General features: G+C 39.1%; 1 protein-coding gene across 4 annotated transcripts in view; it reads left to right on the top strand.

Annotated features, from left to right (window-relative positions):
- b4galnt4a (beta-1,4-N-acetyl-galactosaminyl transferase 4a) overlaps positions 1 to 27,604 on the top strand; it is a 136,988-nt gene that overhangs the window by 101,005 nt on the left and 8,379 nt on the right. For 3 of the 4 annotated variants that reach the window (XR_010914244.1, XM_067502244.1, XM_067502245.1), the window contains 6 exons: positions 8,867 to 8,945; positions 22,361 to 22,427; positions 25,867 to 26,031; positions 26,558 to 26,667; positions 27,162 to 27,262; positions 27,501 to 27,574. Coding sequence is in view for 3 of the 4 variants with exons in the window: in XM_067502244.1 (XP_067358345.1) it covers positions 8,867 to 8,945; positions 22,361 to 22,427; positions 25,867 to 26,031; positions 26,558 to 26,667; positions 27,162 to 27,262; positions 27,501 to 27,574 (596 nt within the window). In the remaining variant the exon portion in view is untranslated. The remainder of the gene's footprint in view (positions 1 to 8,866; positions 8,946 to 22,360; positions 22,428 to 25,866; positions 26,032 to 26,557; positions 26,668 to 27,161; positions 27,263 to 27,500; positions 27,575 to 27,604) is intronic. The other variant, XM_067502247.1, reaches the window with a different exon arrangement.

Below are 27,604 nucleotides of genomic sequence, written 5' to 3'. Positions count from 1 at the left end.
GATTTGTCATTACACACAGGGCTACAGCTAGCCCCTGGCAGCGTGATTCTCTGTTGCAATTTATTATTGGAGAAAAACTTCAGGGCTATTGGAGCCTGTTTACTAACTGCATTCTACCACAGTTAAATTCTGCACACAACCTTAATCAACATTGTGATTTAAAACAGCTCGCAGAGTTTATGTGCTACTGTTTCTAATTTTCATATTGGGTGCAGAACAGGATGAAATGGGACAAATCTGAAGAGCATAAAGTATGGAGTTGGAGGAAAACTGATCAAAGAACAGCTTTTAAATATGTAATTGAACTCAGATGTCCAGAACACAGCAGACACACTCCCTCTGTAGAAAGGTTGTGATTTGCTTGTTTGTTTGTTTGTTTTTTCACACTTTGGACTGTGGTTATTTATACGTCTCGGTTCATTGGAGCTGTACAGCCGACTGTAGTAGAGCTGAGTGAACAGTGACTAATGACTGCTGCAGGGTCGAATCATATTGTCAGGGAATGAAACATATCGTTGTTGAGGGGTTCACTTGAAACACTTCCCTCGGCCGTTGAAGGTCTCTGCGTGATGCAGTCATAGGCTACTGAAACCCACTAAATACAAAATCTAAACATCCTCAGTCCCTGTGTGGTTACTCTGCGTCCTGCATGACTGCATTCAAGGTTTTCAGGTGCTCTACGCTCATCTAAACTATGCCACATTTTCCCATCAGCCTCTCATTCTTTCTGTCAATCACTTTTTATAGCTTGCTCCCTTTTTCCTACATGGGGAAAGGAGGTGGGAAAAGAGTAGAAGCTTCCTGTGTGTACATGTGCTGTAGTGTGAAGACCACGCGGCAGAGACACTTCAAAGACTGACAGAAATTAGGCTTCTCTTCAAACACCTTTTCACCTCTTCCACTTGTTTTGGGTGTGGGTTTCCAATCGCTGTGGCATGTGAAAGCTCTTACTAGATGGACTGTAAAATATATGGGGTGGATGGAAATGTTCAGTACACCTGTTAGGGAGATCTGGTAGTCATCCATACCACCTGCATATGGCCACCTGGAGGTAATGACTCAAAGTATTGTGTGTGTGTGTGTGTGTGTGTGTGTGTGTGTGTGTGTGTGTGTGTGTGTGTGTGTGTGTGTGTGTGTGTGCGTGCGTGCGTGCGTGTGTGTGTGTATAGAGGGCAAATAGTTTTGCCTATGTGCTAATTCTAAAGTTTACAGAGTAAAAGTTGAAGATGGAAAGTATTTGTTCCTCTAGCTGTATCTGTTTTATTCCAACTTTCTTAATCAACATCCCTCTGTCTTCTCTTACTACACATTTCTTCTCTCTGTTGTGATTCCATCTCATTAAAACTAATCCATGTGAAGATAAGTACTTTTTTCCAGTGGAAAGTATTAAGAGCCATCAAAACCACTTTTAATTGCTCCAGCATTTTATGTATGTACTAATGAATGGAAGGAAAATAATCAGTGATTGATTATTTGAGGGAAGGAAAATGAATAACTGGCAGTTACGTACCACTGTTGACCAGGAAAAAAATGCAATTTCACAGCACTACATCACTCTCTGGGAAATAATATTTGGCAGCTTTTCACATGTGTGGTTGTCTACACAGTTAATCAATTTAGCACAAAACAAAGGTAACCTTAAAACACCCAGTCTGAACTGCGTCAAGAAGCATCGAAAAGCTGCTTCTTTCTGATGGGACCAATCTGTTGTCTGGACAGTTAAAATAATATAGTAGCTGTGTCAGTTTGAAAGGTCTCGTTCTAACTGTCTAATTCTTTGTGTCCGCCCCTACTCGCACCTGTGAACTGATGCTTTGGCAGTGCCTGCTAGGTGCTGTCACAATAGCTTGATTGGTGACAGTGAAGTAGACAGATGAGGAACTCAGATAACCCTGTCAACACCATCTCTGCTCTCTTACACAGCTACAGAGCCTCGGGCTAAATAGACAACATCAGGGAGATTGACATTTGCTAAAAATCTATAAACTGCACAGTGCTTAGTTGCATGCAGAGCTGGTCTGATGCCATGTTTGACGTCAGGCTTTTCAGCAGCTAAGACTAGGATGTGACCCACAGTGAAAGATTAGAGGGGATGTTGTTTTAAAAGATATTGGGAGCTAATGAGCACTGGCAGAATCTCACCAGCATAGTGAGAATAAGGCTGATGTTAACTGTCAGTTAAAGGGTGTGTGAGTTAAGAGTCATCAGAGTTGCCAAGACTGAGCATTAGCCTGCATCTGCTTCTGTCGAAGAGTTTTCAAACACAAAGTTTTAGTGTGGCAAGTTTTTCATCTTCAGGTGTAACGATTGAAATCAAAAATGGCTACTGTTGACCTTTGACAGTGGCATGTTGAGGAGGGAAGGCAGAAGCTGATTCCAAGGTTATCAGTGATGCCGCAGCTGGCATTTTGAAGGAGCAGCTTTCAGTTCACAAACTGCGGGAAATGACATTTACGCCCAATCCTCCACAGACACGTAGGCGTTGATGTGTGTTCTTTCTTTGTGTGCGTGTACATATAAAAGTTTATGCCATCTTACTTTTTAAGTCTTTTTTTTCTCTCAACTTTGTCCCCTTCTGCCCTTTCATCTTTCTTTCCCTTTTATTTTGATACTTACATGCTACAAACACCCCTGTTTATTTTCTATACACTCGACTTAACAGAAAACCTCCAAAGGCCAATAATAGTTGGAAGCAGAGAGTTAACCGTGCTTTTTCCAGCAACAATGATGGAAAACTAGTAGAGAATGACCAGTTATTTCACTATGGAATCGCTCAGTATCTATAATTGAATCATTTAAGTACTGTGGGCTATTAGCTGGTGAGGGGACTCAAGCATTTAAAGAGAGAAGAGTAGAGTACTTGTTCCCATGACATCTTAGGAATACTGATTAATTCAAAAGAGGAACTGAATTTTGCAACTGCTCTATGGCTAGCACCTTGTTACTGTATATCTATCTATGTATTCAGTAATATGTGATTGTATGTGTGTATTTGGCAGTGAATACCTGCAATGATTCTAACCACTCTCTGTTCAAGGTATCTACACAGTAGCAGCTGAAGCAAGCTGCAGACTTCTCTGTCCCACTTTCTTCCCTCAGGCCATCACTCTGCCATCTGTTTTTTTGAGCGATGGGAGCCTGCTGAGACACACATTTACATGTATGTTTGAGTGTCTCTGTGTGTACAATGTGTGTAGGGGCTTAGGTTTCACCAAAATATCTTTGGGGTGTTGATGCATATCTCTTGAGCTGTGAAAGACATCTGATTGGCGCTAATGCATGAGTACAACCGAAGTGGCTGCTTCTGGCCGAATATGATTAGAGACACAGAGAGAAAAATGAGGTTCAGCTCAGTCTGAGTATTACATTCTGGTCATATTGGGAGGGGCATTTGTAAACTGTATGCGAAGTGACTTAGTGAATATCCATAGATTTGTCAACATGTCAGGAGAAGAGATCAATAGTTAGGCACATGTGTTCATGCATGACCACTGTGGATCGATGAGAAAGCAAACAGGGTTTGCACACTCTCTTTTGTTTTGGAATATGTTGACTGAAATAAAAACAAATACAATACAGCCTGGTTTACAATTGTATGATTGCAGCATAATGCAATAATTGTACTTGCACTTTGCTGTAACAAAAATCTGCATCTGAGTGTGGTACAACACATAAACCTTGGCAGAGCATTGTGAGATACTGTATGTTCTTTTATCCGCTCACATGTTCATGTATTCAGGCTAGTAAAGTAAGTAGGGGGAGAGTTAGCACAGGCTGAAAGTGAAAAAGGAGTAAAGTGATGGAGCTAAGAGGAAAAAGCACTGTAGATAGTGATGCTATAAGGCTTTATTAGATAATTATATATGGGCAAATTGGATGTGGTAGATAGAGGGAGAAGTGATGTGCAAGAATTGTTGGAGAGAAACAATGGAACAGATAGAGGAAAAAAGAGGTAAAGAGGAGGGGATGAAGCAGTAACGAAGGGGGACGAAGCAGCGCGAGGGGATGGAAGAAAGAGGATTTATTGAGGCTGCAGGGAAGAGCAGCATGATAACTCTCTGATGGATTAGAAGAATGCATGAGGAATGGAGTGAAGTGGGGAGAGAGTGTGAGGGGAGAAATGTGAAGTTTGGGCGTCTCCTTGGGGCAGCATTAAACACTGGTATCATTAATGTAGTTGAGAGGAGAGCACTCGCCAAGCACAGGCTTTTATTTAAAGGCCACCTGTGGGTATTAAGAGAGGGAGAAATTGGGCAGGAGTGAGGGACACATGGGGACAGGGTGACAGTCAGATAGCAATAATGAGAAATTGAGTTGGAAAAGGAGAGTAGATATTGGAAAAGGAGAAGGAGGAAATTGGTGTAGCCAGCAGGCAGATAGGAGACAGTGTGAAGGGAGAAGAAGAGTAGGAAGACCAGTATTTAACAAGGGCAGAGAGTGAACCGTCTTTATTTCCCTTCAGTTCTGCTCGCTGCAAATCAGGTTAGTAATACAGAAGGAATGTGTCTATGAATGTGTCAATCTGTCTGTCTTCAGTCTTTTCACATATTTCTTTAGATACACCCAAAGTCCAAGAAGTTTCTTCAAGATTCTTGTCAAAGAAAACTTTCTCTCAGCGGATACAAACTCCTTTTTATATGTTTCAAGCCAAATAAATATTTCATATTTTATATCCAGCAGACTTTGGACAACATTGATACTCTTGGAATATTGTTTGGCTCCAACAGTATCGTTTTGAGTTATCCAGCCCAGTGAAGATTTTTTTCTCTGGGAAACTGGAAACAAAGAATCAAATTAGTCAAGCAATTAGACTCTTGTTTTGTGTCCTCTACTCATCCTGTGAGTCACACGCTAATAGCTATTCTTTCCTCTTCCATCTCTCATTTGCCCTTCGCTTGCTCTTTTATGGTTTTTTTCCTTCTGGCGTATTTTTATATGAAATTATGTCTCAGTGATATTCACTGTAATGTGTTTTTCCTTTCAAGATACAGAAAGCATTTATAATTCCCTCTCTGTTTCTGCTGTTCATTTGCTATTTATCGCTTCCCCTTCATCTTTCCTTCTGCCCGTCTCTCTCTCTTCATCTCTTTCAACCAAAGCCTGCCTCGTTATCCATCACAGGAAGACTAGTGTGACCAGTCACATACACAGACACATGCAAACACCTTCGTCGCTCTTCTGCTCCATTTTTCCCTCTGGAAGTTAAGATAAGAATTTTGAAGTAAAGTCATATTTCTTAATTTTATATGCCATTAAAAAAACACAAACATCTTTTTCTGGAAGGATCGTGATTAATATCCCTCTCCTAATAACCCTTTTTTACACTGAATTGAAAACAAAAGCCAGACACAAAGAAAGCAAACACATTTTATAAAAGGAAATACATAACTATTAGCATACAACTAGACGGTGACTCCCGCAGGACTCGACAAACGTCTCACCTCAACAGGGAAACTATATTAAATCAAGCAACAATGAAATTGTTATTGCATTGCCACACAAAAAGACTTTGATTCACAGTAAAATAAATTGCTAAACAAAACACAGAATGGTACAGAATGTTAATAGCACTTGATATTTTGTGTTATTCACCTGTTTATCTCCCCGTGTTTTTTTTTGTGTCTCTCTTGCTTTGCTCTGTTGATACTACTGACATGCGGCGTGCGTGTGTGTGTGTGTGTGTGTGTGTGTGTGTGTGTGTGTGTGTGTGTGTGTGTGTGTGTGTGTGTGTGTGTGTGTCGCTGGCAGTTTATAATAGGTAAACAAGTTTGTATTGGCTGAGCTGCCAATCTGTCACTGCTGAAGTTCAGGAGCTTTGAGCTTGCTGTGTGTGTTTCTGAATTTCTGAGAGCGACATGAGGCCAGAAGAAAATAGATCCTCAAATGCTGACAGTGGAGAGTTTTGTGCTTGTATCTGTCGGTTTTAATTTGTGTGCCGCCCTCCATGTGTGTTGTGTCTCAGCTTGACTCACAAACACTGTGGCAGCAGACTTCTTTCTATCCTCTCTGATGTTCGATCACCCCCCCACACTCCCCCAAATGGAGTCAGATTGTGGGCTAAAATAGACAATCTAATGAATGGTCGGGAAATATACTAGTATTCGCTAAAACCGTCTACAGTTGTCTACTCGGGGACAGAAACTCAATAAAATAAAACCACCAAAAAAAAAATTATTTCTTTGAGGATGTTAAAAGAAGGATGTGACACGTCAACCATAATATAATTTGGGAGGGTTGGGGCAGTGAAATTCAATTGGCTTCTCTGAAAGCCCGTTGTGTTTTGTCTTATAGTAATATTTTCATGTGATACATATCCTTTATTACAGACAAACCTTTGGCCTCTCTTCTCAAGTTTAAAAGATTGTGAGTACTCGGTTTTCCCATGTATTCATCAATTACTTAAGGTTTCATCTGGGTGAATGTTGAAAAGCAAAAGACTGATTTATTTTAAATTCTAACGCAGTTCAAAGTTTGGGGTTAGAGATGGCGTTATGTTTGCATCAATGGGAAAGGGCAACCAGAGTGCCAGGAGCAGAAAGTAGCCCTTTCAGTTTAAGTTAGCTGTGTGCTATTTCAGCTGCAGCACACAGAGATGTTGCCTATTCATGAGAGAGTGACCTTACCACACTGTCACTGTTCTCCTGCACCTGCAGTGATTTATTGGTTACAGAACGCTGGGCAGCCGGATGATGTGGCTGCATTTTTTGCACAGGGCAACACGTGATCATCCCCCTTTAGCCCGTGTCCTTCTCTTTCAACCGAGTTAACTGCATCAGGAATGAAAACACACCCATACACAGCAGAATGCATCTACACTGTAACTTTCATTTGAAGACTTTTTTTTTACCTATTGAAGACTATTTTTACAGCAAACAATAGAAAGAATACATAGCGCAGCAATGCCCAAAACCATAAATAACTAATAATATAACTAATAAATAACTAATAAATAACATAATAAACATAAAATAAAAGCATCTATTACTGTGCCTCCTTCATATCATAGATATTAAGGAAAGCTTTGCTCATGCAGTGAATGTAAAAAAAAAAGGGGGGGGGGGATGAATACACAGGGTTTAATTTCTTTCAGAATACCTGTTAATGAATGGCAATCAGAATGTTGGAAAGATTAGGTTCTCAGTTAAACTATAATCTATTATATTTTTAAGAGACCCCCTTTTTTTCCTAATTTGAAAAAGCATAATCTCTTCATTCCATTGTATAAACAAGGGAGGCCCGGCATCTTGAGGGAGATGCTATAGCACATGCCAGATAATAGTATCACTGTATTCTGTCAGAAATATACCACATATTACCATGAGTGTGTTTGGATCAATTGTTTTGTTACACATATATCTGAAATACTTCAAACACTCCTAAGCAGCCCAGGTCGGACCCTCTCCATGTCAAAACATACACATCCGCATTGACATTTGAGCAGCGTTTCTAGGGCTGTCTTCTCAGGTGAGCTTCACACTTTGGAGGCCTCTTTTCTTTGGCATTTTTCACAGTTGAACCATTGTCACTTATATAAACTGTAAATCAGCTTTAATCTGTTTCAACTTTTGACAATTATGAATTTGGTGACATTTGTACTGTATGTATTGTGATAATATTACTCTCAGCAGAGCTCTACTTGATCATATCTACATACATTGCTGCTTTAGATCTTTGCTTTTTCTGCCTTTTTCATGGGGCTTTGCGCTTTTGGTAGAACAGAAGAAGTAGCTCACACTAAGCTCTGACAAGATGTTTTTTGGAGAACTTTTACTTTTGTCATTGTATAAACTAAATAAAACTGAATGATTGCATTTTTTAAACTAAGATTATTTCTAAAACTAAGATGCGTCAAGGAACAGAATTATTTGCGTTTGTTTGCTTTGCTTGTATTATTTTCCATGTTATGTAGTCATATGTAGGACTGTTTTCAATTCAAAACACAGACTTAACCAAAGAAGATAAGCCTGTGTTTTCCACTAGACAAACGGAAAGCGGAGGAAGGGGAACATCACGTAGCAAGACACAGAGAGACAGAAGAACAAGTCATCACATATCTTTGTTAAACAGAGTACATGAATATGGAGCAGCTAAATGACTTCAAAGTTCACAAGAGCAAATGTTTCACAGTTACAAGGCTGCCGCAAACAGAATTAGCCCAATCATATCCTAATCCATATAATATATTTTATCCACACAAAAAACATATTGTTATTCACTGTCCGACTGTTTATCTGTGTGTTTGTGTGTGTGTGTGTTGAAAGTTAATGATGTGTTAAGCAGTGTTCGTGTGTCTCTCATTCAGCAGCAGATGCTGGCCTATTATCTGAGATGTGCTTTTGATAAGAATAAAGCATTGTCCATTGGTGTGTGTGTGTGTGTGTGTGTGTGTGTGTCACTGTTGGGAGTAACAAAGCCAGTAAACTTTACATCAGAGCCTTACTCAGTCTAGCTAGTGGTTTCAGATAAATACTGGGACGAGTATAAATGTTAAATGTTAGTTTACGTGGGAGAATGCATTTCTTGTTCATATTCTCAAAGGGAGTATTTTTTTTCAGGACCCAGTGCTGCTAATATCCTGGCTCCCTGCCGGGTCCTTTACCATCTTGCCTTTAGCACTGACTTACTGTATGTTCTTGGCTGATGACCCTATTTATGCCTTAGTCAAGCACACTTTTAAAGTCAAACAGTTTGCCCTAATCTGTAGCAGTTTCCTTAAATTTTGTTACATTTTCAGTCAAACTTCACACAATAATTGTCATTTTTGTATGTTGTATTTTTTCTGTCATTTGGAATGAGAAATGGAATTTTGTATTTCATCTGTGTTATACAGTATAATAAGAAAAGCGCTCTTTGTTTTCCCCCTCAGCCTGATGTCATCCAGACGATACTACTTTGAGATCCTCCACAAACAGGATGACAAAGGTTCGGATCACGTGGAAGTTGGGGTAAGTGGACCACCTGAAACTCACTCCTTCTATTTTGCCTCTGTGGCTTTCTCTCTTTCCTCTGAGTCATATGATTTAGCTTCACCTCACTGACTTTTTCACCTGTCTTGAGAAAGCTTTCAACCCCTAGCAGGATAATTTGCATTAGTTTTTACTTGTATCGTGTGTTCAAGAATGTCACAGTGGTGAGAGATGAGAAATGAGAAAGCGCGTTTGAAGTGGAAAGCTCTCCTTTCCCTCCTTCACTGTATGTTATTTTGCATTCTCTTCCATCTTCCATGAGCTCAACTGGCTACCGCTATATAAAGGCCATCTTTGTTGTCACCCTGGTTTTTCCTACCAACAGGTGTAGATAACTCATTTAAAATCTTCCATGTCTCTATCTGTCTTCATGAACCTCCTCCACTTCTCATTCATATCTTTCCGTATCGCTGTTCTGTACTTCTTCTATCACTCTTTATTTTCTCTCCCGTTTGCTCCTCTGCACCACTTTTCTCCCAGTAGTGGTGTTCTCCACCTCAGGCAAAAGCTCAGCGATGAGTGGAGCTTAATTTTGAGATGAAGTTTGAAACGAGATCCCACACGCCGCATGTGAGGTTTTGAGTGGGAAGGGTAGATGATATAAAGAGATCACTTGTGAGTGTATAGAATGAATCTTCCAACAAGCCCCGGGTATCATTGTCATCATGACCATCAGCAGCAGCAGAGCAGCACTATTGCTCGAGTTGTTCTCTTCTTTCACAGAAGCCTGATGAAATTTTTGTTTCCTCAAGGTTAACGATTTTAAACTTCTTTCATACCAGTGATTTTATTAGATTATGTCCTTTTTGCGCCCTGAAAGCTCTTGAGTTCCTCTGTCTACTTTCCTCTACCCACAGTTATTTCAGAAAGTATTTAGACCCCTTTACTTCTTATATTGTGTAATAAATGTCATTTGGAATTTAAATTTTTTTGTTTATCATTTCACAGTCAGTAATGCACATCTAAAAATGTGTTTTTTGGGATGTGTTTATACACTAGAAATTAAATGTTATGTTAGTTATGTCAACCGCTCCCACAAAATCTGAATGAATAAATAGTGAATAAATAATAGTTGTTAATGTAATTCCACTTGATTAATTAAATGAGTCCTCATGGAGTTATGTTCAATTAACTTGGCGCCATTATGTTCAGTGTACTTAAGGGCTGTTGCATTAACCTGACACAGTTATGTTCAATTTAATGAACACCAACTAGCTGTAGTAATGATGTTGGAGTTTGTTGATTGTACGCAAGTTATACTCACTTTGTTTAAATTGGTGGATTAAATAAACATAACTCAAGTCACGTTACCTGGCTTTTAATAAAGACTTTCATTCAGAACAGATGATTAATTTGGCAAACATTACATTTTTGCCATATGCCATCTAAAGTTACCACGACAGTAAACGTAAATCCAAGTAAAAAAAGTAACAAACCTAATTTAGGTCAAAAAACAAGTTGGCAATAATTGCTTTTTAAATTACATAAACATTTCCATGCATTTAGGAAGTGAGTAATGTTGCTGTTCTCCTGATTAATAAGTTGATGGCAATGGATTCGGGGTGATTCTGTTATGTGTTGCGAGGCGCACATGAAACAGCTTTTGAAAATGGTGCCCTATGCAATGAAAGCATGTTGGGACAAGTCCTTCAATGCATTTTAAACGAGTGAGTTGTAACTTTGAAATCACAATATATAATATTAGTCCAATTAAACTGTCTTATTTATGTCACTAAAATTTAAATTATTTCATAGTTTTACCACAAAACCATCATGTAATGCAAACAACATCCATAGTTCATTTTTTGAGTGGTGAATTAGAATCTGCCTGCAGCAAAAAGAACTGATTGGACAGAGTTTAGAAAATAATATAATTCACCTATATACATATTACTACAAAAACCAAACAAGTCCAAGAAACCTTTTGTACAACAAAAAACATTTGTGGTGCAGAATAGAACAGGGGAGTTCTAAGGCTTTGACGGTTCCAAACGCAGCCAAATACAAAGGAGTCTTTGCTTTGGAGCATGTGACATGAGATTAGCGGTTGTTTACCTTTCAGTATGCCAGTGACCCAAAGTATACAGCCAAGACAATGCAGGAGTGGGTTTGGCATAAGTCTCTTTTGATGACTGTCTCTGAGTGGCTCAGCCAAAGCCCAGACTTAAAACCCATAGAAAATCTGTGGAGAGACCTGTGCACAGACATTTCCCATCCAATCTGATGGAGCTTGAGGGGATCTGAGAGGATGATAAGAATTGGATCCAGTGCCCAAATCCATAAGTGCAGAGCTTGTTGAAAGATTCCAAGTCATAAAGGGTCTTCAGTGATGAATTAAGGGTAAATAAGAATTTTTTTTAAAGTGAAGAAGTCTGAAAATGTTGTTTTAGTTTCTTACTGGATCTTTACATACTGTCTTATCTTTTTTTTTTCACTATGGCTCCACTTACTACACATCACTTCACCACTTCTTAACCGTGACATTTTCATTTCCATCCATGCTGTACCCTTTTCCGTTCCTCTTGTCTCTCCAGCCTTCAGTCTTTTCAGTGTCCCACTCAGATTGGATGCTTCTGAGTGTCCGTTTCAAGGGAGGACTGACAGTGTGAAGTGGAAGCTCTATGCTAAACTCGATAACTCAGTGGTGCCAGGAAGATCACATATGGACTTGATGAGTAAAGAGATGTAGCAGGAGAGGACTCTGTGTGCTTGTACAGTATATATAAGAAAGGGAGACATGCAGCTACTTTACAACCAAGCCACACGCTATGGTCTACAGTTGATTTTATTGCTACATAATTATTGGCACAATCAAGTACAAAGTACCAATTTTCAGGTATGAAATGTCCTGTTGGTGGCAGGTCTCCCACGTACTATTTAGTTGTGTGTCGTTAATGTGGGTGTGTTATGAATAAATTGCTGATGATGTGCAACGTGACTTGTAATTTATAACCCATCACAGCCACATCCCAGTGGTACACAAAAATATTTCCCTTTGTTTGGAGAGCCTCTGGATAGGACAGATAGATGAAAAATGCAAGGTATAATGCAGTGAAATTCTGATTGGTCGATCACTTGTGTGGAAGGTGCCAAGGGATGAACCGCTCCAAGTGTTACACAATATTCAGACATACCCCCGGCCTCCTCATTTATTTCAGTCAGCGCATTTACATGGTTTAAAGAACCCATTTTACAGTCGGCTTTCTTGGAAGAGCTGAACTCTTAACACTAATTTAAATGGAAAAGCTGATTTTGGAAATTGGGGTAGGGGATTAGGGAAACCTGATTTGCCCAGGTAGATTTTTTGCCAGAGATCGCAAATTTCTTCGCGATGTAAACTAGTATTCAGGTTTCTAAATGGTTTTCTCAAATAACGTTTGTGTATAACAACAGGCTGCAGACGGGAAAAAGCAGCTCAGTGGATGAGGGAGAGATCATTAAGTCTGCATAAAGTCTGACAGTAACTAACACAAAGTGCCTTGTAGAAGTCGCTTTTTCACAGATATTTTTTTAAATAGTTTGTGCTGCGCATTAGCTGTGTCTGTCCTCTCTCTTTTCCTCTCTCTACCCCTGCGCTGTCATTCAGCAGCAGCATAAACGCAGCCAAAAAATAAGAAGGTTATCCAAAACAAGTCTGAGGTGGAGGAGTAATCAAGTTACTCTTCTGCTGCACGTATATGTAGATTTCCAGTAACCTGGCTACTTAAGTGTATGTAAACACATATTGTGAGACAATGGTATAATTCCAATTTTGATCATTGTGAAATTGTGAAATCCCGTCTCATAGTGAAACAAAGCTCTATACTGTATGTTGCTATTTCACAAGCTTAAAACTTTCTGCACATCCTACTCACTGAAGGAAAAATTTGGGTTATTAGCTGCTAAATCTGCCACTTTATACGCTTTTTGGTTCTGGGCAAGTACTGTACTATGGGTTTCTTGGGGCTTGTCATGAACAATGGCTGCCCGCTTTAACAGAAAACAGGGATGATAACAGTGGAGAAAGTGAAGCAGAAGAATAATGTTTCATTTGTATAATCAAAACAGTGAGCTCCAGGATGCTCGTGTGTATGTAAGAAGAACAAAAGCAATTCTACATACCAGTTTGGTGTTAGCAAAAGTAGTTATTTCCCAAGATGTTTACTTGTGACTTGTCCTAATACTGTAGAAAGGTTTAACTGGACCTGTGAAAATTGACCTGTTAAAAAAGTTTCCTTCTTATGATATGGATAATTGTGGGCTCACAGTAGATGATATAATACTGCATTTTAAAAATTTTGATCACACACTGTAAATATAATGGAGAATATGATGTAAATGAAGTAGTAAATGCCATCTTACAAGTATTTAAACCACTTTGCATCCTGTACAGTACAGGAAGCAGTAAACATTTCAATTCGTTATTTTTTCATATTTTCATTTCATAATTTCATATTTCATATTATCATGATGCATTCACTGGCCACTTTACTAAGTACAGCTGTACAATCCAGTGCAATCTAATACTGCCAAGAATTCTACTTTTACACAACTATGTGTTACTTATTGAGGTCAGAGTGTGTTGTAGAGTCCCACTAGAATGCATTATATTAAGAGGTGGTTCTAAAGTTATTGGCAAAACTGCTGTATTGGATTGCATTAGACTGTACAGGTGTAACTATTGTTGTTGTTGTTATTGTGGTAAAATAAAACAGTATGTTTTTTTATGGTTAAACCCTGGCGTACTGCAAGGATCTATTTTACAACCTTTAGGGATGACTTTTAAAAAGAAGCTAAGAAGCTCTTAAACTAAAGACCTTGATCTCTTCATTAGAGCTCATTGGGTCAACAACTAGGACAATAACTGAAAGGACACTGTTGCCAAAAAGGACATGAGACGCCCAGGAGTATGGAGAAGGCAAAGTATTTCAAGTCTGTCTTCCTAATATTTGTAATTCAAATCATCAGCTTTCTAACAGAGTCCCTGAGACATTCAGAAAACCGTTCAGGAGATTATGTTAACCAGCACATCAAGGCCATGTGGAAAACCATGTCTTTCTGCGTCTCTTGCCACCCCACCCCTCAGCCAAGTACCCATGAGGCCATCAAAGTGGGTTTGTACTAGCAGAAACAATTTAATGAAGTGTATAAAAGTCATGCAGCAAATCAAGATTGTGTGTAAAATTGTGGGTATGTGTGTGTACGGTACACTGTCTTAGTAAGGCCCCTGTGTGTAATTTAACAGCGGAATACATTTCACACCTTGACAAAAATAGCAGATTTACCATGACCAGCCCACAACAGCATAAGCCCAGGGCTCACATAAATCTGCAGAAACCTAGGCACTCATTTGTTAAAGAGCAGATAGCGTGTATTCACAGCTCTTTTCTCTGTGTTCTGTGCTAAGCTGTGATTGCATGGTCAAAGGTGGGCTTTGTTTCTCAGAGATTGTCGCGGAGAAACAAGGGGAAATAAATAACCGATAGTACACGAGCTCAGTTGGAAAGTTACCTTTTGGCAAGACAATAAGAAAGAGAAACCTTGTTCTTGCTGTATTGGCCCCTTTCTTTTTCATCTCGTGGAGGAATTAGGGAGAATAGCTGCAGGAAGGCGGAACATAAACAGCATTAGAGACAGGAAGAGACAGGTTTGGAATACACTGCGCCTTCCCCAGGGGGATGGAAACAACCGTATTTGTATGTATGAGCAGCAGGCCAGTGAACGAGGAGATTGTTGAGCTGTTAGAATGACTACGCACGCTACTAAACCTACACTCTGACTGAACTTTTCCACAAGAGACTAGGCTCTACCTCAGTGTTTTTCTTCAATTAACTTCAAATAAACTCTCTGTGGAGTGATGACTGTTTTTAAAATGGATTGCACGAGCTGAAAGAAGGTTTAGTGAGCAGTAGGTTCATTAAGTTTCTAAAATGCCATCTGTATTTCGGTGAATGAAAGACAGGACCTTTCCACTGGCCTAATGGAAAATGTCTCTCGCCTGCTGTGTGACTGAGTGAAGGAAAGTGTTGGTGTGATTGAGAAGAAGAGGGAGTGGGTGAACGCAGAGAAGAAAGTCATGGCTTAATTAGTAATGGCAAGTTTATGGACAGGCAGGGGTGGGAGATTTAAATGCAGGATTTTAATGGCCCTGTTTTATCACTCCTGCCAGGCCAAGTCTTGAACTGCCCACCAATTAATACGCACACCCATGTACGCACACACTCACACTCTCCTGACATATGTAATCCAAGTCCACAGGACTCATAAGTGTCCTCATGTCGTCCCCCTGATTAAAAATCAGTAGTGGTCTGTGTGACCTGGAGTCAGCTGTTAAAGTATATTGTGTATCTTTATACTTCGAAAATAAATTAGATTTCTCTCACTTTCTTTACTACTTCAACACCTTTTAGAGTTGAGTTAGTTCAGCAGCTCTCAAACATGTAGATTGTTTTTTGCCTCAATTGACTGTTCAGTTTCCACAGCCTTTTTCCTTACTTCTTCAGATACTTTTAATTAACTTTTTCTTGTGGCTCTTTTTTGTCTTATTTACTTTGTACTTTATTGTTACCATACTTAGCCCACAGTTGTTTTTCTTTTGTTGTTGTTTTTTTTGTTTGTTTGTTTTTCCATTTTGGAAAAGTTAAAACTACAGTATCCAACATTTGATAGAAATATGCTCCATAACTTATACTCATGTGGGAAGGTGCTGGCAAAGCCTCCTGTTACTCAGATCCTTTAAATAGTATTTTTTGAATGAGGCTCACCCTTCTAAGAAATCAGACAAGAGCAAGAATTTCTCCTTGGTTAATACATTTTATAGCATTTCTGTTTATTGTAATCCCATAATGTTGGGCTGTGCAGAGTGTGGCAGAGTGTAAAGAGAGTACTAATTCTGAGTCTCAAGCTGGTGCTAGCTTAAGTTACATATTGTAGCTTCTTCTTTTGCCATTTTCTTTAGGAAGCTTCATGCCAAGAGATGATGAGAACACCAACAAGAAACACCCACATTTCCCTGTACCTGTGGGATACTGCTCATACTTATTCTGACTCTAAGGACTGTAGAGTTATTACCAAGGCCCTCCATCTTTATAAGGTTGATGAAAGGTGTAAGACTTAGATTATCAAGATTGTTTTATATACGTAAAATGACAGTAACATTCATGTTATTGCATTTTTGAGTCCTTGGGGATTTAAAGCCATTACTGGAGCTAATGTTCGTATCTCTGCATGTTTTTCATGCCAGTACTTTTCCTTGTCATCATCCAGATTTGATCAGACAGAACTCAAAGAGCACCATCCTCCACATCAAATACTATTTTACATTTAAAAGGAAGTCACGTAGTTTCCCATACTCACTGTGTCCTTGTCATATTAATTTTCTAATTCTTATAATATCTTTTATGCTTAATATTCTCAATCAATGGCATATTGGGGAGACAATTGGAAAGTATATTATTTGAAAAATACAGCATGTGATAAAACTTTTACAGCCACTGACAATGTGGCAAACTGAGGATGTCATACTGTATGTCTGGTAAGAAATGGCCTATTTTTCCCCTGACTGTTAGCTCCAGCTGCTTCATGTCCGTTGCAGTTTTTAATGAATATTGCACTCGGTAACATTTTCTGCAACTGGATTTTAACTGTATACAATCTGATGGTATGCTGGTATTAGTGTGTTCTGGTCAGGGAGAATACGTCATGTGAAGTTCTGCTCCTGATTTTAATATTGTATTTTTTTGTTTGTTTGTTTCTGTTTTAGTTGTCTGTATACGTTCTATTATGTTAAAGAAATCTTTACATGTTGAATCAGGTCAGCATTCTCATGCTCACTTAGTCCAGCACCATTGATTTATTTTTTCTCCGATTCATCTACATTAGTGTTCAGGCCAGGCTTGTTATTCTTGCAATTCCTTTTTTCTACTCGTATTTTTTTTTTACAAAGAATAGCTGTACATCCTTGTTTTCATAATGTGGTTACAGCAACAACCTGGGATTTGTAAACGTGTGCTCGGACATTCTGTCATGTGCATTTGCCATAATTGGAATCTACTGAGTGTTAGTGCGACTAACTCATTTCCCCTTAGAGCACATGGGGCATCGCTTTAGATGCACTAACTACAATGGGCCAGTAATTGCTATGGATATTGGGCTCATTTGTCTTTTGAAATGTCTGGTCTGAGAGACTTTGGCTAATGTATAATTCAACATGGAAAATCAAACACAATGTCTCTGTATCCACCTCCTCGTCTCTCTTTGAATATTGTTCCTCCGTCCCCGGGCATGACATAATATGACATGAAAAATACGGCACAGTTTTCATGTCAATGTGACAAGAAATGGAGAGTGGCATTTATACACTAGCATTTAAGTGTTTAGTTTCTTTAGTTGTCAATTTAAATAAGAACATAATCAGTCAAGAGCTTTACAGACTTGATTCCATGTTATAGTTTTTGCTTTTTCGACTCATTTTATCAAGGTTCTACAACAGCAACGGTAAAGCATCAAAACAGCAGCAGTCTTTTGTGTCTTCTGTGCTCTGTTAGGGAGGTATGTGTTCAGAGCCTGTCAGGAGTCTTTCCTTGATGCTTTGCTGCCTGGAGCCTGTCAGTGGGCAGAACATAGCACCACACTACAGAGTTTCCATTACTGCCAGTGTTAAAATTCACACTTTGTTTCTTTTCCCACCAAAGCTGTCATAACGTTTCTTGCATCCCATCAGCAAATGGAATTGTTCCTTGTCATCTCTTATCGTCTTCTGTTCTTGGAGAAAATGTGTCCTTCTTTAAAGCTGCTCTTAAATCCTTTTTCTTGAAAAATATTAATGTGCTTCCACATTGTTGGAGACAGATATTAGCAGTAAAAAGTGACAGGATCTAAAAGGACAATTTACTTTGGGCTGCCTTGTGGAGAGAGTTCAATCTGTGCCAGAGGTGTTGTCTGCTCTGCACCATATTTAGAGTTCACTCAATGTAAATCTCAGAGAGAAAGGGAACAAGTATATTTTTCAAAATGTCAAACTGTTCCTTTGATTATTGAGTGTTAATGTGGCTACAGCATACAAAAAAGCTCTGGGTCGGATTCCACAATGTGTTTATTTCTTTTGTAAATATCTTTGTGAGGAGAGTAAGCTACCAAGTACAGAGGTAGAAAGCAGAAATACTATAGTGTAAAATATAATTTCCGCATTCCTAACGATAACTACATAAAAGCTTGCTGGCAGCATGTCATTCTCAATGATCTCACCATTTGTCTAGCAACAGGAACACAAAATCAGGTCAGTGCAAGCACTTAATTGTCTTTTGCTTTCAATTATAATTTAAAAAGTGTCATTATACATTGCTTAGGTTTCTTACCTGTTCCTGCAATAGTGAGAACTGTGCCCGAATTGTTCTTTGGTAAGTTGTGCTGTGAGATGTTTGCGTTTATTGGATTTAATGTAAACTTACTACTCGACAAATCAGTCACTTTGCATATTTGACAACAATTACAATGATACATGTTGTCAAGAATGAGCTGCATGTATTAAACTATGCAAAGCCCTCAACCTGAAAGCTGAAAGCCGTGTTAGAATTTGGGAGAATTTTATCTCATGGATGCTCTAGAGTCTGCTTAGCACTGTCTGTCTTGTCTGTCTTTTGTCTTCTTGTCATCTTTCACACAAATATTAAAAAAAAACAATGCTTCTTAGTATTTATCATACGTTCCTCTCTCATCTGGAACTTCTCAAAGTCCCTTGTTTTGCAACTCAACACGGACATTATTACAGATTATATAATGTAGTCCTATAGGACTCGGTGTATTTTACAACAGATTCTCTTTTTTTAAATAAATCTCATTAAAATACAAACATAAGTGGATTATAATGCATTAATACTGTCCAACTCCTTTGTAGCAGCTCAAACATTTATCATTGTATGTTTCTTCAAGTAAAGTTTTAAGGTCATATTTAAAGTTTGCAACTATGTAGCTTTTTTTTTTTTTTTACATTCAGGCATTTTAGCATTTCAGTTATGTGTTTTAAGTATCTTTTTTAGTAGAGCTCTATATCCAGCTTTGGTTACACAGACAATAGTTAGTAGGGTAAGTTTATTGTCTCTTGTGGTCTGCTTAGTGATTTTTGACAAAAAAGAAAATATTGAATCCCCAGCTCTTTGAATCTTGCATACTCCGATACAATTGAAATTAGGCTCATGTACTGATTGCATTTCTCCATCAGCCTGCTGTCATCAGAAGTGTTAGCATCTGTCTTTTTCTGCTTTCCTCTATGCCCCCTGATCTTGGGCCTAAACCGCACTGTGCATAATCGAGATGGAGAAAGAGAAACAAAACCCATAGAAATAAGAAAGTGAACCTCTGGAACCTCTACTGAAAAAGCTGATCAGGTTTTGTCAAGTTATACCTTTCTTATTTAAGTAAACCTGGAGTATTTACCCCCATTGCATGTTAATATATTTCAGGATTCAAATGGAGGTTGCAGTGGAGAGAGTGGTTGGTGAAAGAAGCCACACATTCTAGAGCATACTGTGAGACCATGCAGTGCATGTACTTTATTTACCTTCTGTTATTCTTATTGGACCCTTAAATCTAAATTGATTTTACATAAACTGAGAAAGGTCAGATAGTTTCATTATGTCATTACCTCTTATGTGTCAAACTAACAAAACAACTTCATATCCATAGTGCCTCAGGCTTTGGAGCAGTTGATTGAATTGAAGAAAACAAACATAACACAACAGCAGCCAGTAGCCAGCACTCTTGGAAGCAATAAACTCCTGATCATCAAGGGATAAAAAAAAATAACGTGTGCCAGATGGAGCTAAAGGCAAACGGTGTTTGTGTGTGTCTGTGTGTGTGTGCACAAGCGTGTGTGTGTGTGTGTGTGTGTGAGACATCAAAGTGCTGTATGTATGTCCCTCCAGCAGGTATCAAACCACACACTATGGCTTGGTCTAACACTTACTTTTGGCCAGATGACTGAAATCAATATCAAACTTTCATATGTCACTGGATGGTCCAGGCATGATGAAACATGATGAAACAACACTGCTGGCTGCCCATTGCCATTTTGCTCTGCGATTGGTGCTTTTTATTATTTACCCTTGGACATTGATTTTCTTTCCTCTCTGTTGAACTTGTGGGGCCAGCGAGCGTGCCCCTGCTTCTTCATGCTGCTCTCTGTCAACACTCTTTTACAGGAGAAACACCCATGCACTCAGGGTACACACCTACATTCACACCTACATGACAAATACTGAGAGGATGCACACACACACAAACAAAGACACCCACACACACACACAAACACACATAAACAATATCTTCCTTGGATGAAACAATTAAGAATCTAAGGGGCCAAAACTCCCACAAAGCTGTAAAATACTGCAATTTGTACTGTACTTGTATGTGTGTACCTCATGTGCTTTTACTGCTGATGCAACAGTGTTCCACTGAGACTTTAAAAGGATGGACCCTGTGATGACCCTCTCATACAGCTGAAACAAACTGCAAAACACAAGGCCACCCAATAAGAGGCCATTGTGAAACAAAACTATGTTTCTAGATCTCTTGAAAAAGACAAGGTTTAAAGGAAAGGCCTCCGAACTCCAGAGCAGTAGGTCATGGGCACACAGGTTTTTTGGGAATCTCGAAGGGCACCTGCTATTTTGGTTTATGTCTGTGCAGCTTTGCAAAGAGCAAAATGACAGCAGAGTTTGGGTATAAATTACTGCGTGTAGTGAATTTACATTACACCGCCACGTCACTGGTCTTGTTGCTCTGAAACAGCTGTGGCAATCACAGTGAGGCATAACGACAACAGCTCAACAAATAGAAAAAGATGTTCATATTGTCATACATAGAACAAATATACAGCCAGAGGCAGAGAGTGTTGTTTTTTATTTAATTTGCACGTAGATGGTTGAGATTCACAACAAACAAAAATTCATGTAGCTGATTATGGGAATGCATCAATCTGACATTGTTAAAGTTATTTTTATTGTTTCGATTCATAAAAGGTCAACTAGAATGTGAGAGAATTTTCACCATGATGTATTTCATGATTAACATTCTGCTTTGCTAAAAAGAAAGGTGGAAAGGAGGCAGTGATACTCGGATTGATGAACTGCTGTAATGCAACACCTATGAACAACTGAATACCAAGTCATAACAAATCAATTAGATGTCTGTAGTGTTATATGGAGTTATTTTATAGGAGCCTGGTGGCCTCTGCACGTGATTTAATAGGAAGTAGTAGTAACAGTAACAGTGCTGCTGCCTTCAGATGGCTGCAGGGTTTTCATGAACTGAAGGACGAGCTTTCCACATACAGTGTCAAGAAGGAATCACCTATAGTAGTTAATGGATAAATGGAACCTGACTTACTGCAATTCCTGCTTCACACAAAATAAACACATTTTTTGACCTAATTAATTATTTGGGTATTACTTTGTCTATAAATTTTTTTTAGTTGTCTCAGTCAGTTAAACCGACATAATAAGTATTTGTCAAAATCATTGTCTGTCCTTGAGTCGGTCTGTGACAGCCTTTTGACTTGACCTTGTGGACAATTACCCTGAAATAATGACACAATGCTGAAGCCTGGTGTGGCCTGCTGAGCCGCTCCCTGCTGTTGCTCAGCATAAGGCTGCGTTCTGTCCTTGTTTGTTGTTGTTTTATACATATGTGATTTGTGTGGATACGTGTGTTTTGGTATTATTGTGTCTGCGTGAAGGAGTGCTATAGAATAGGGTACAACAAACACTAGATTCTGGCTTTTACACATCAGTAATTGCAGTGCTTGTTTGTACCTCGTGCATGACAAAATGGGGATTTCTACAAAAGCCGTAAAAGCTACTGTGTGTGTGTGTATTTGTTTTGCATACACATGTGGAGGTATTTGCATGAGTCTGTAGAGGGTGTTTATATTTGTATTCACAACCCGGGGGTTTGAAAATGACCTGTCTCCTGTGATTACATCCTGGATAACCAGAAGTGACTTGGTAATTGTGAAATCTATTTAAAAGAATTGTGGCTTGTCTTTCTCACACTGTCTCCTTCTTTTTATTTCATGCTCCATCCTGCTTTCTGTTTTCAGGTCATTACTAGACCTTCGTTTTTACACCTACTCACCGTCGTATTCCTGCAGCTCTGTTCTTGTTGTGTTCACTTACTTTTTTTTTTGCTCTTGTTTTCTTGTATCTCCTTTACTTCCTCAGCTTATATGGCTTCACATTTCTTGATCTCTGTTCATGTGCCAGATGTTTTTATCACTCTTTCCTCCTTTCTGGTTTAGTGTGTTTATACAAAGACCCATCAAGAGATCAATCACACGATGCTCCAGAGATTATTAACACAGTGGCATCTTTTCTCACAATAATCTCATCTTTCTTTCTCTTGGCTGCTTCCACACACAGTGGCGTCCATTTCTCCCTGGTCTGAAATATGAAGTGATAGACTCAGCCTACATCTCAATGTACACAGGTAAGAGCCACTCATGAAAAGTCAGAAAATATGTCTTGTTTAACTGAGAGCTTGTCCATTCGAAAGAGCAAATGATGCTATAAAAACATCAGTATTCTAGTATCTAGTATTATTCAGTCGTTACATTTCACAAAATCATTTTTTTCCCACCAAGATTTGCGTCTCTTCTCTTTGCCTCTTGTCAAACACATTTATTATAAGGCACTTGACAAAGGCTTAAAATCAACACTACTCCCTTTCCCTATTTATGTTTTTGTTAATTTCAGCAGCTGCTGATCAGTTTTGAGAGCATGGCAAATCTTCTTGTGGTCCCAAAGGGAGGATACCGAATCTGAATGATGCTCTTTTTTTCTTTATAGGTGTTGTTCATTGCAAAGGTGAGAGTTCTAGCTCCTGAATAGATGTGTAACCTCTGTACTCCAAGAATAGCAGTATGTCACAGAGATTCAGCATTGTTAACAAGAGAAAATGCCAGCCACACAGGAAATAATGTGTAGAGTTGTCATCTTGGGCCAAGCTGCAGTGTTTGGTAAATGTCTGCCATATGCTGCCTTCATGTATAACACCAGCTATGACAGAGAAGAAGGAGGCTTCAAACAGTATATGACCTCACCTGCTGAATTAAGGCATTACTATCTTCTCATGTGAATCTCCAGCCACCGATCTCTTTTTCTTCCTCCCTGTCATGTTCTTTCCCTCACTTGTTTGCTCTACTTTCCCATTGTGGAAAATGTGATATTCTTGTTTTACAAACAACAATATTTGTTGGCTTATCCTTTGTATTACTCAGTTTTTTTAACTTTCCATCAGTGTCTGCTCAGCTGTTGAAGTGATACATAAGTGAATATGACTTTTCAGCACCCAAACTAGAAACCTCAACCTCATCTCTTCAGTAATTAGTCTTTCACATAATTGTAGCCAGATGCTAAGAGGTGGGTTGTTCAGTAGCAAATACAGCACATTCAGACAAAGATTAAATGAATGAGACAGGAGAATGACAGGAGAAACCCACTCCAATGCATTTTCACTTTGCAGAACAAATGTAAATGAAAAATGGGACATAACAAACCTGTTTTTTCAGGATGAGGAAACACATATTAATTTCTTCTCCAGCTAAATTTTAATTCCCCCTTGGCTTAAGAGATACGAAATGTTGCTCTCAAAGCCACTTTTTCTTTCCCTGTCGCCTCTGTAAACCCCACTCCCATAACACTCGGTACTTTCATTGCAGGCTGAAGCCTGTAACCCTAATCAACAGTTGTCAATACCCATAGGCAAACCGTGTATGCATGGAAGTCTCCGACTTTAACAGCCAATGGGCCTGGGGGCTCAAAGCTCAAAACTGGAGCAGCTACGCGCTCTGGTGGCATCAATCTAATTTGCACTTGATTGATTTTTTTCATATTGGAATCATACATTGTGCCCTTTGCATTAATCACAGGTCCAACTTTGGCCATTTGGAAAAGTGCTTTGTGTGAGCTTTCCAAAGACACATTTAGTGTTGTGTCTGAACTAAACTTCCCCTGAAGAAATTGTTATGCGCCACAGACTGGGAAATGGGTGGAATTCCTGTCCTTTTGCTGGGGAACTAAAATGTTTTCCAGAAAGGCTCAGAGTATGGATCTTTTCAGTGCTACTCTGCTTAGCACCATTTGTGGCCACAGCCTCTAATTTGACATCTCTTCTTCTATTTCTGGTTCCCATAGTGAGATACAAATTTAAGGTTTAATACAATCAGTAGTAAGCATTCAAAGAACCTTAAAGCATATTTTAAGTGGGTTTTGTGTAACTGTGTATGGATATAAAGGTTTTTTTTGACTAATTAAGTTATATTACTTTCAGAGCAATTGTTCATAGTGCCTTGCATTATTTTTTTTATTTACAGTCTATTATGCTTCAGTATAATTTCTAAAGGCAGTCGTCCGCGGATTACAGGGTCAGTGGTTCAAATCCCCAGCCCTGGCTATATGTCGAAGTGTCTCTGGGCAAGACGCTGAACCTCTAACAGCGCATTCCCATCCCCAGCTGTCCAGGGCCGGTCCAAGCCTGGTTGAAAGTAGGGAGGGTTGTGTCAGGAAGGGCATCTGGCGTGAAAACTGTGCCAAATCAACATGGGGACAATTATCCACTGTGGCGACCCTGAACTCACAGGATAAGCCAAAAGGACAAAAAAAAAAAAAAAAAAAGACTGCTTCGGTATAATTTCTATTGGGTTTAGGCTACAGTCGATATAGAAATTAAAACATATAATGTTGATTTTTTTTTCTTATCCCGAACCAATAAAATGACTCTTTCATGTCAAAGTTGAAACTCATCTCTTTAAATTAATATTAATTAATTAAATTACAAAATGTACCTTCTTTGATGTAGCTCACCTAAATCATTACTGGTGCAGCCAACAGGTTTATGAATTCACACAGTTTGTAAAATGGGGATCATCTGAGTCCTATGAGTGGTGGTGAATCAGTATCATGTTCAAAATTGACACCATGAAGAACAGCGCTTATTAAAAGGCTATTGAATGGCAGAAGTCAGGGAATGGATAGAACACCATTTCCCAGTCACTATAATCTCTTGGAGTACATTCTTAAGAAATATGGTACAAACATAAATCTGCTACAATAGTCTGCTACAACTATACCCACTGTATATACATGGTGTGTTAGTAGTTTCTTTGGACAGAGTCAGTGGAGTTACACACATAAGCATAACCCAGATACAGGTATATTTAATTTATATGATCAAGCACACATACACACACATGTTCTTACATTATTTGTGCCAAATGATCTTAATGCTGTATTAATTTTTCAATATGGCACGACTTAAGTGAAGAAAATTCCTGTAATTTGTGTTTCCATTGTTTACTTGTTTGTTCTGGTGGATGATCAACAGATCTTATAGATGTTATAGGAATGTAGAAAAAAAGGCTTTATCTGTGTCGCATGTGCACACAAAGACACACACCCTGAATGTTCACACTCCACCCTCTGGAGGATAAAAATGATGCTGACCACCTTGTTAATTATAAAGCATTTCTCCCATCAGGCCTTGCTTCTGACATGCCATTAATCACACGTGGTCTTTCCTCCTTCCCGGCTGTCGATTGGTATAATTATGACTCTGCTCTGTTTTTATTTTTCTTCCAGCTTTTTTTCTGACTCTCTCCCTTTCTTAGCTTTTGTTCCTGCTCTCCTCCTCATCTTTTTCTTTCATTAGTTTCCTTCCTCTCTGCCTCTCTCTTTGTCTTTTTCTTGCCATTTGCCACAGATTTCATGGTGGGTATTGATTTATGGTGATTGTGAGACAAGTAATGTGCATAATATTTTTCTTTCAACAGCAACATCAAATTTGTCCATCATCAAGATAATCAAGGCAGTGAACACAATAATTAATCTTTCCCTTCCTCACTCTGTCTGCCTATCTGTCTTTTTTTCAGATGAGTCTAATCTGAAGATGAACAGTGTGGATCACATCCCACAGACCTTGGCCAGTCATATTCGTCTCCCAGATGAGTTTCAGCCCCAAGGTGTGGATGGAGGCAGCATCTTGCAGCATGGAGTGGATATGCTGAAGCCGGACCCTAGGGACACGTTTTACAGGAGTAAATCTGCCAGTTATCATTTCAGGCTGTCCCTTTTTCTAAATTCTCAGTCTAGTGTTCGAGGGTGACTGATTGACTGTCTGGCTCACAGTTTCTCTGGGTGTCTCGTTGCCTTTTTTGAATGCATTCTATAATTCATCTATTCATTATCTTTAGCTGCTTATCCAGTACAGGGTCGGGGCTGGAGCCTATCCCAGATATCATTATGGGAGAGGTGGGATAAACCCTGGACAGGTCGCCAGTCTATCTCAGGACCAACACATAGAGACACACAGACAGACAACCATTCACACTCACATTCACACCTAAGGGCTATTTAGAGTCACCGATTAACCACAACCAGGAGCTAGTTTTGGACCGCAGACATTCTACTGTAGCTGTGGGGCAGCAGCACTAACTACTAACCATTGTGTTACCCTTTGTTGATTCCAGAATTTCAATTACATTATGTTCAAAATAAATTTCCCTCATTTTGTCTCTCTCTCTCTCTCTCTCTCTTTCTCTCTCTCTCTCTCTCTCATCTCAGCTCCTATGATAGACTCCTCCCGACTGGAAAATGTTCTTCCGGCCTGTATCTACTCTCCAACCTATGTTGTCAAAGATTTTCCCATTGCTAGATACCAAGGCCTGCAGTTTGTAAGTCACCTCTCCATCACCTTCTTTATGGGTCAGTAAAGGCCACCGAGGATGTGTGATGATGTTTTTGTCCAATTCATTTTGTTTGAGAGAGCAGGTGTTTTTTCTGTTTGTGCACCTACAATAGCAGTCATTTATCCTGCTAAAAGGTAGTCACTTAAACAGCCTGTTTTAAATATTCAGATTATTTAGACAGAAAACTAAGGAGCTACCCCCATGCTGATTTGATAGTACTATTGCAGTGTGTTGAGCACTGCTCCCCTCTTTAGGGCAACACAAATTACTGCAGCAGCTGCAGAGACATGTCAAAATGAAAGACCTGAAAAAACAGCAAATCAATGTTAGATTTGACATTTGCGTAAGTGGCTTACTTTTAATGAAAAGCCTGTGTTAAATTTAATGCTTATAGATTACTGCTAAAAGTGAATTTCGTACTATCGTCAGGGTTTTTCTAGGGTTATTTCATTTTGGATTGACATTGTACTTTTCTTTAGGTCTATCTGTCTTTCGTCTACCCCAATGACTTTACACGTCTCACCCACATGGAGCGAGAGAATAAGTGTTTCTACAGAGAGTCCCCTATCTACTTGGAGAAGTAAGGATGTTATTGCTTTTATCTCTCAGGGAGCTAAGGGAACATTTGTCTCTGTCTTGTATATATGAGTGAGTGTACTGACTATGCAAAATAACGGTACAAGTGACTGATAGTTTGATGGCAGTGATTCATGTGACCTTTCACCAAGAGATTAAGTTTATTATGCTGCAAGGCACATTGACACTTCAGCCTTCTGTTAATTCATGTGCTTCTATGTGTGTCTTTCTCTTTTCACCAGGTTTGGCTTCTACAAATATATGAAAATGGATGAGGAGGAAGATGACAGACCGTTCTTTTTCCCCAACCCAGATGGTAACCAATAATAATGAATGCACTCCAGCA

This window comes from Channa argus, chromosome 4 (genome assembly GCF_033026475.1).
Source record: "Channa argus isolate prfri chromosome 4, Channa argus male v1.0, whole genome shotgun sequence".
Classification (NCBI taxonomy): Eukaryota; Metazoa; Chordata; class Actinopteri; order Anabantiformes; family Channidae; genus Channa; species Channa argus.
Note: the sequence above shows the minus strand (reverse complement) of the source record. Positions and strands in the feature narration are given on the sequence as shown.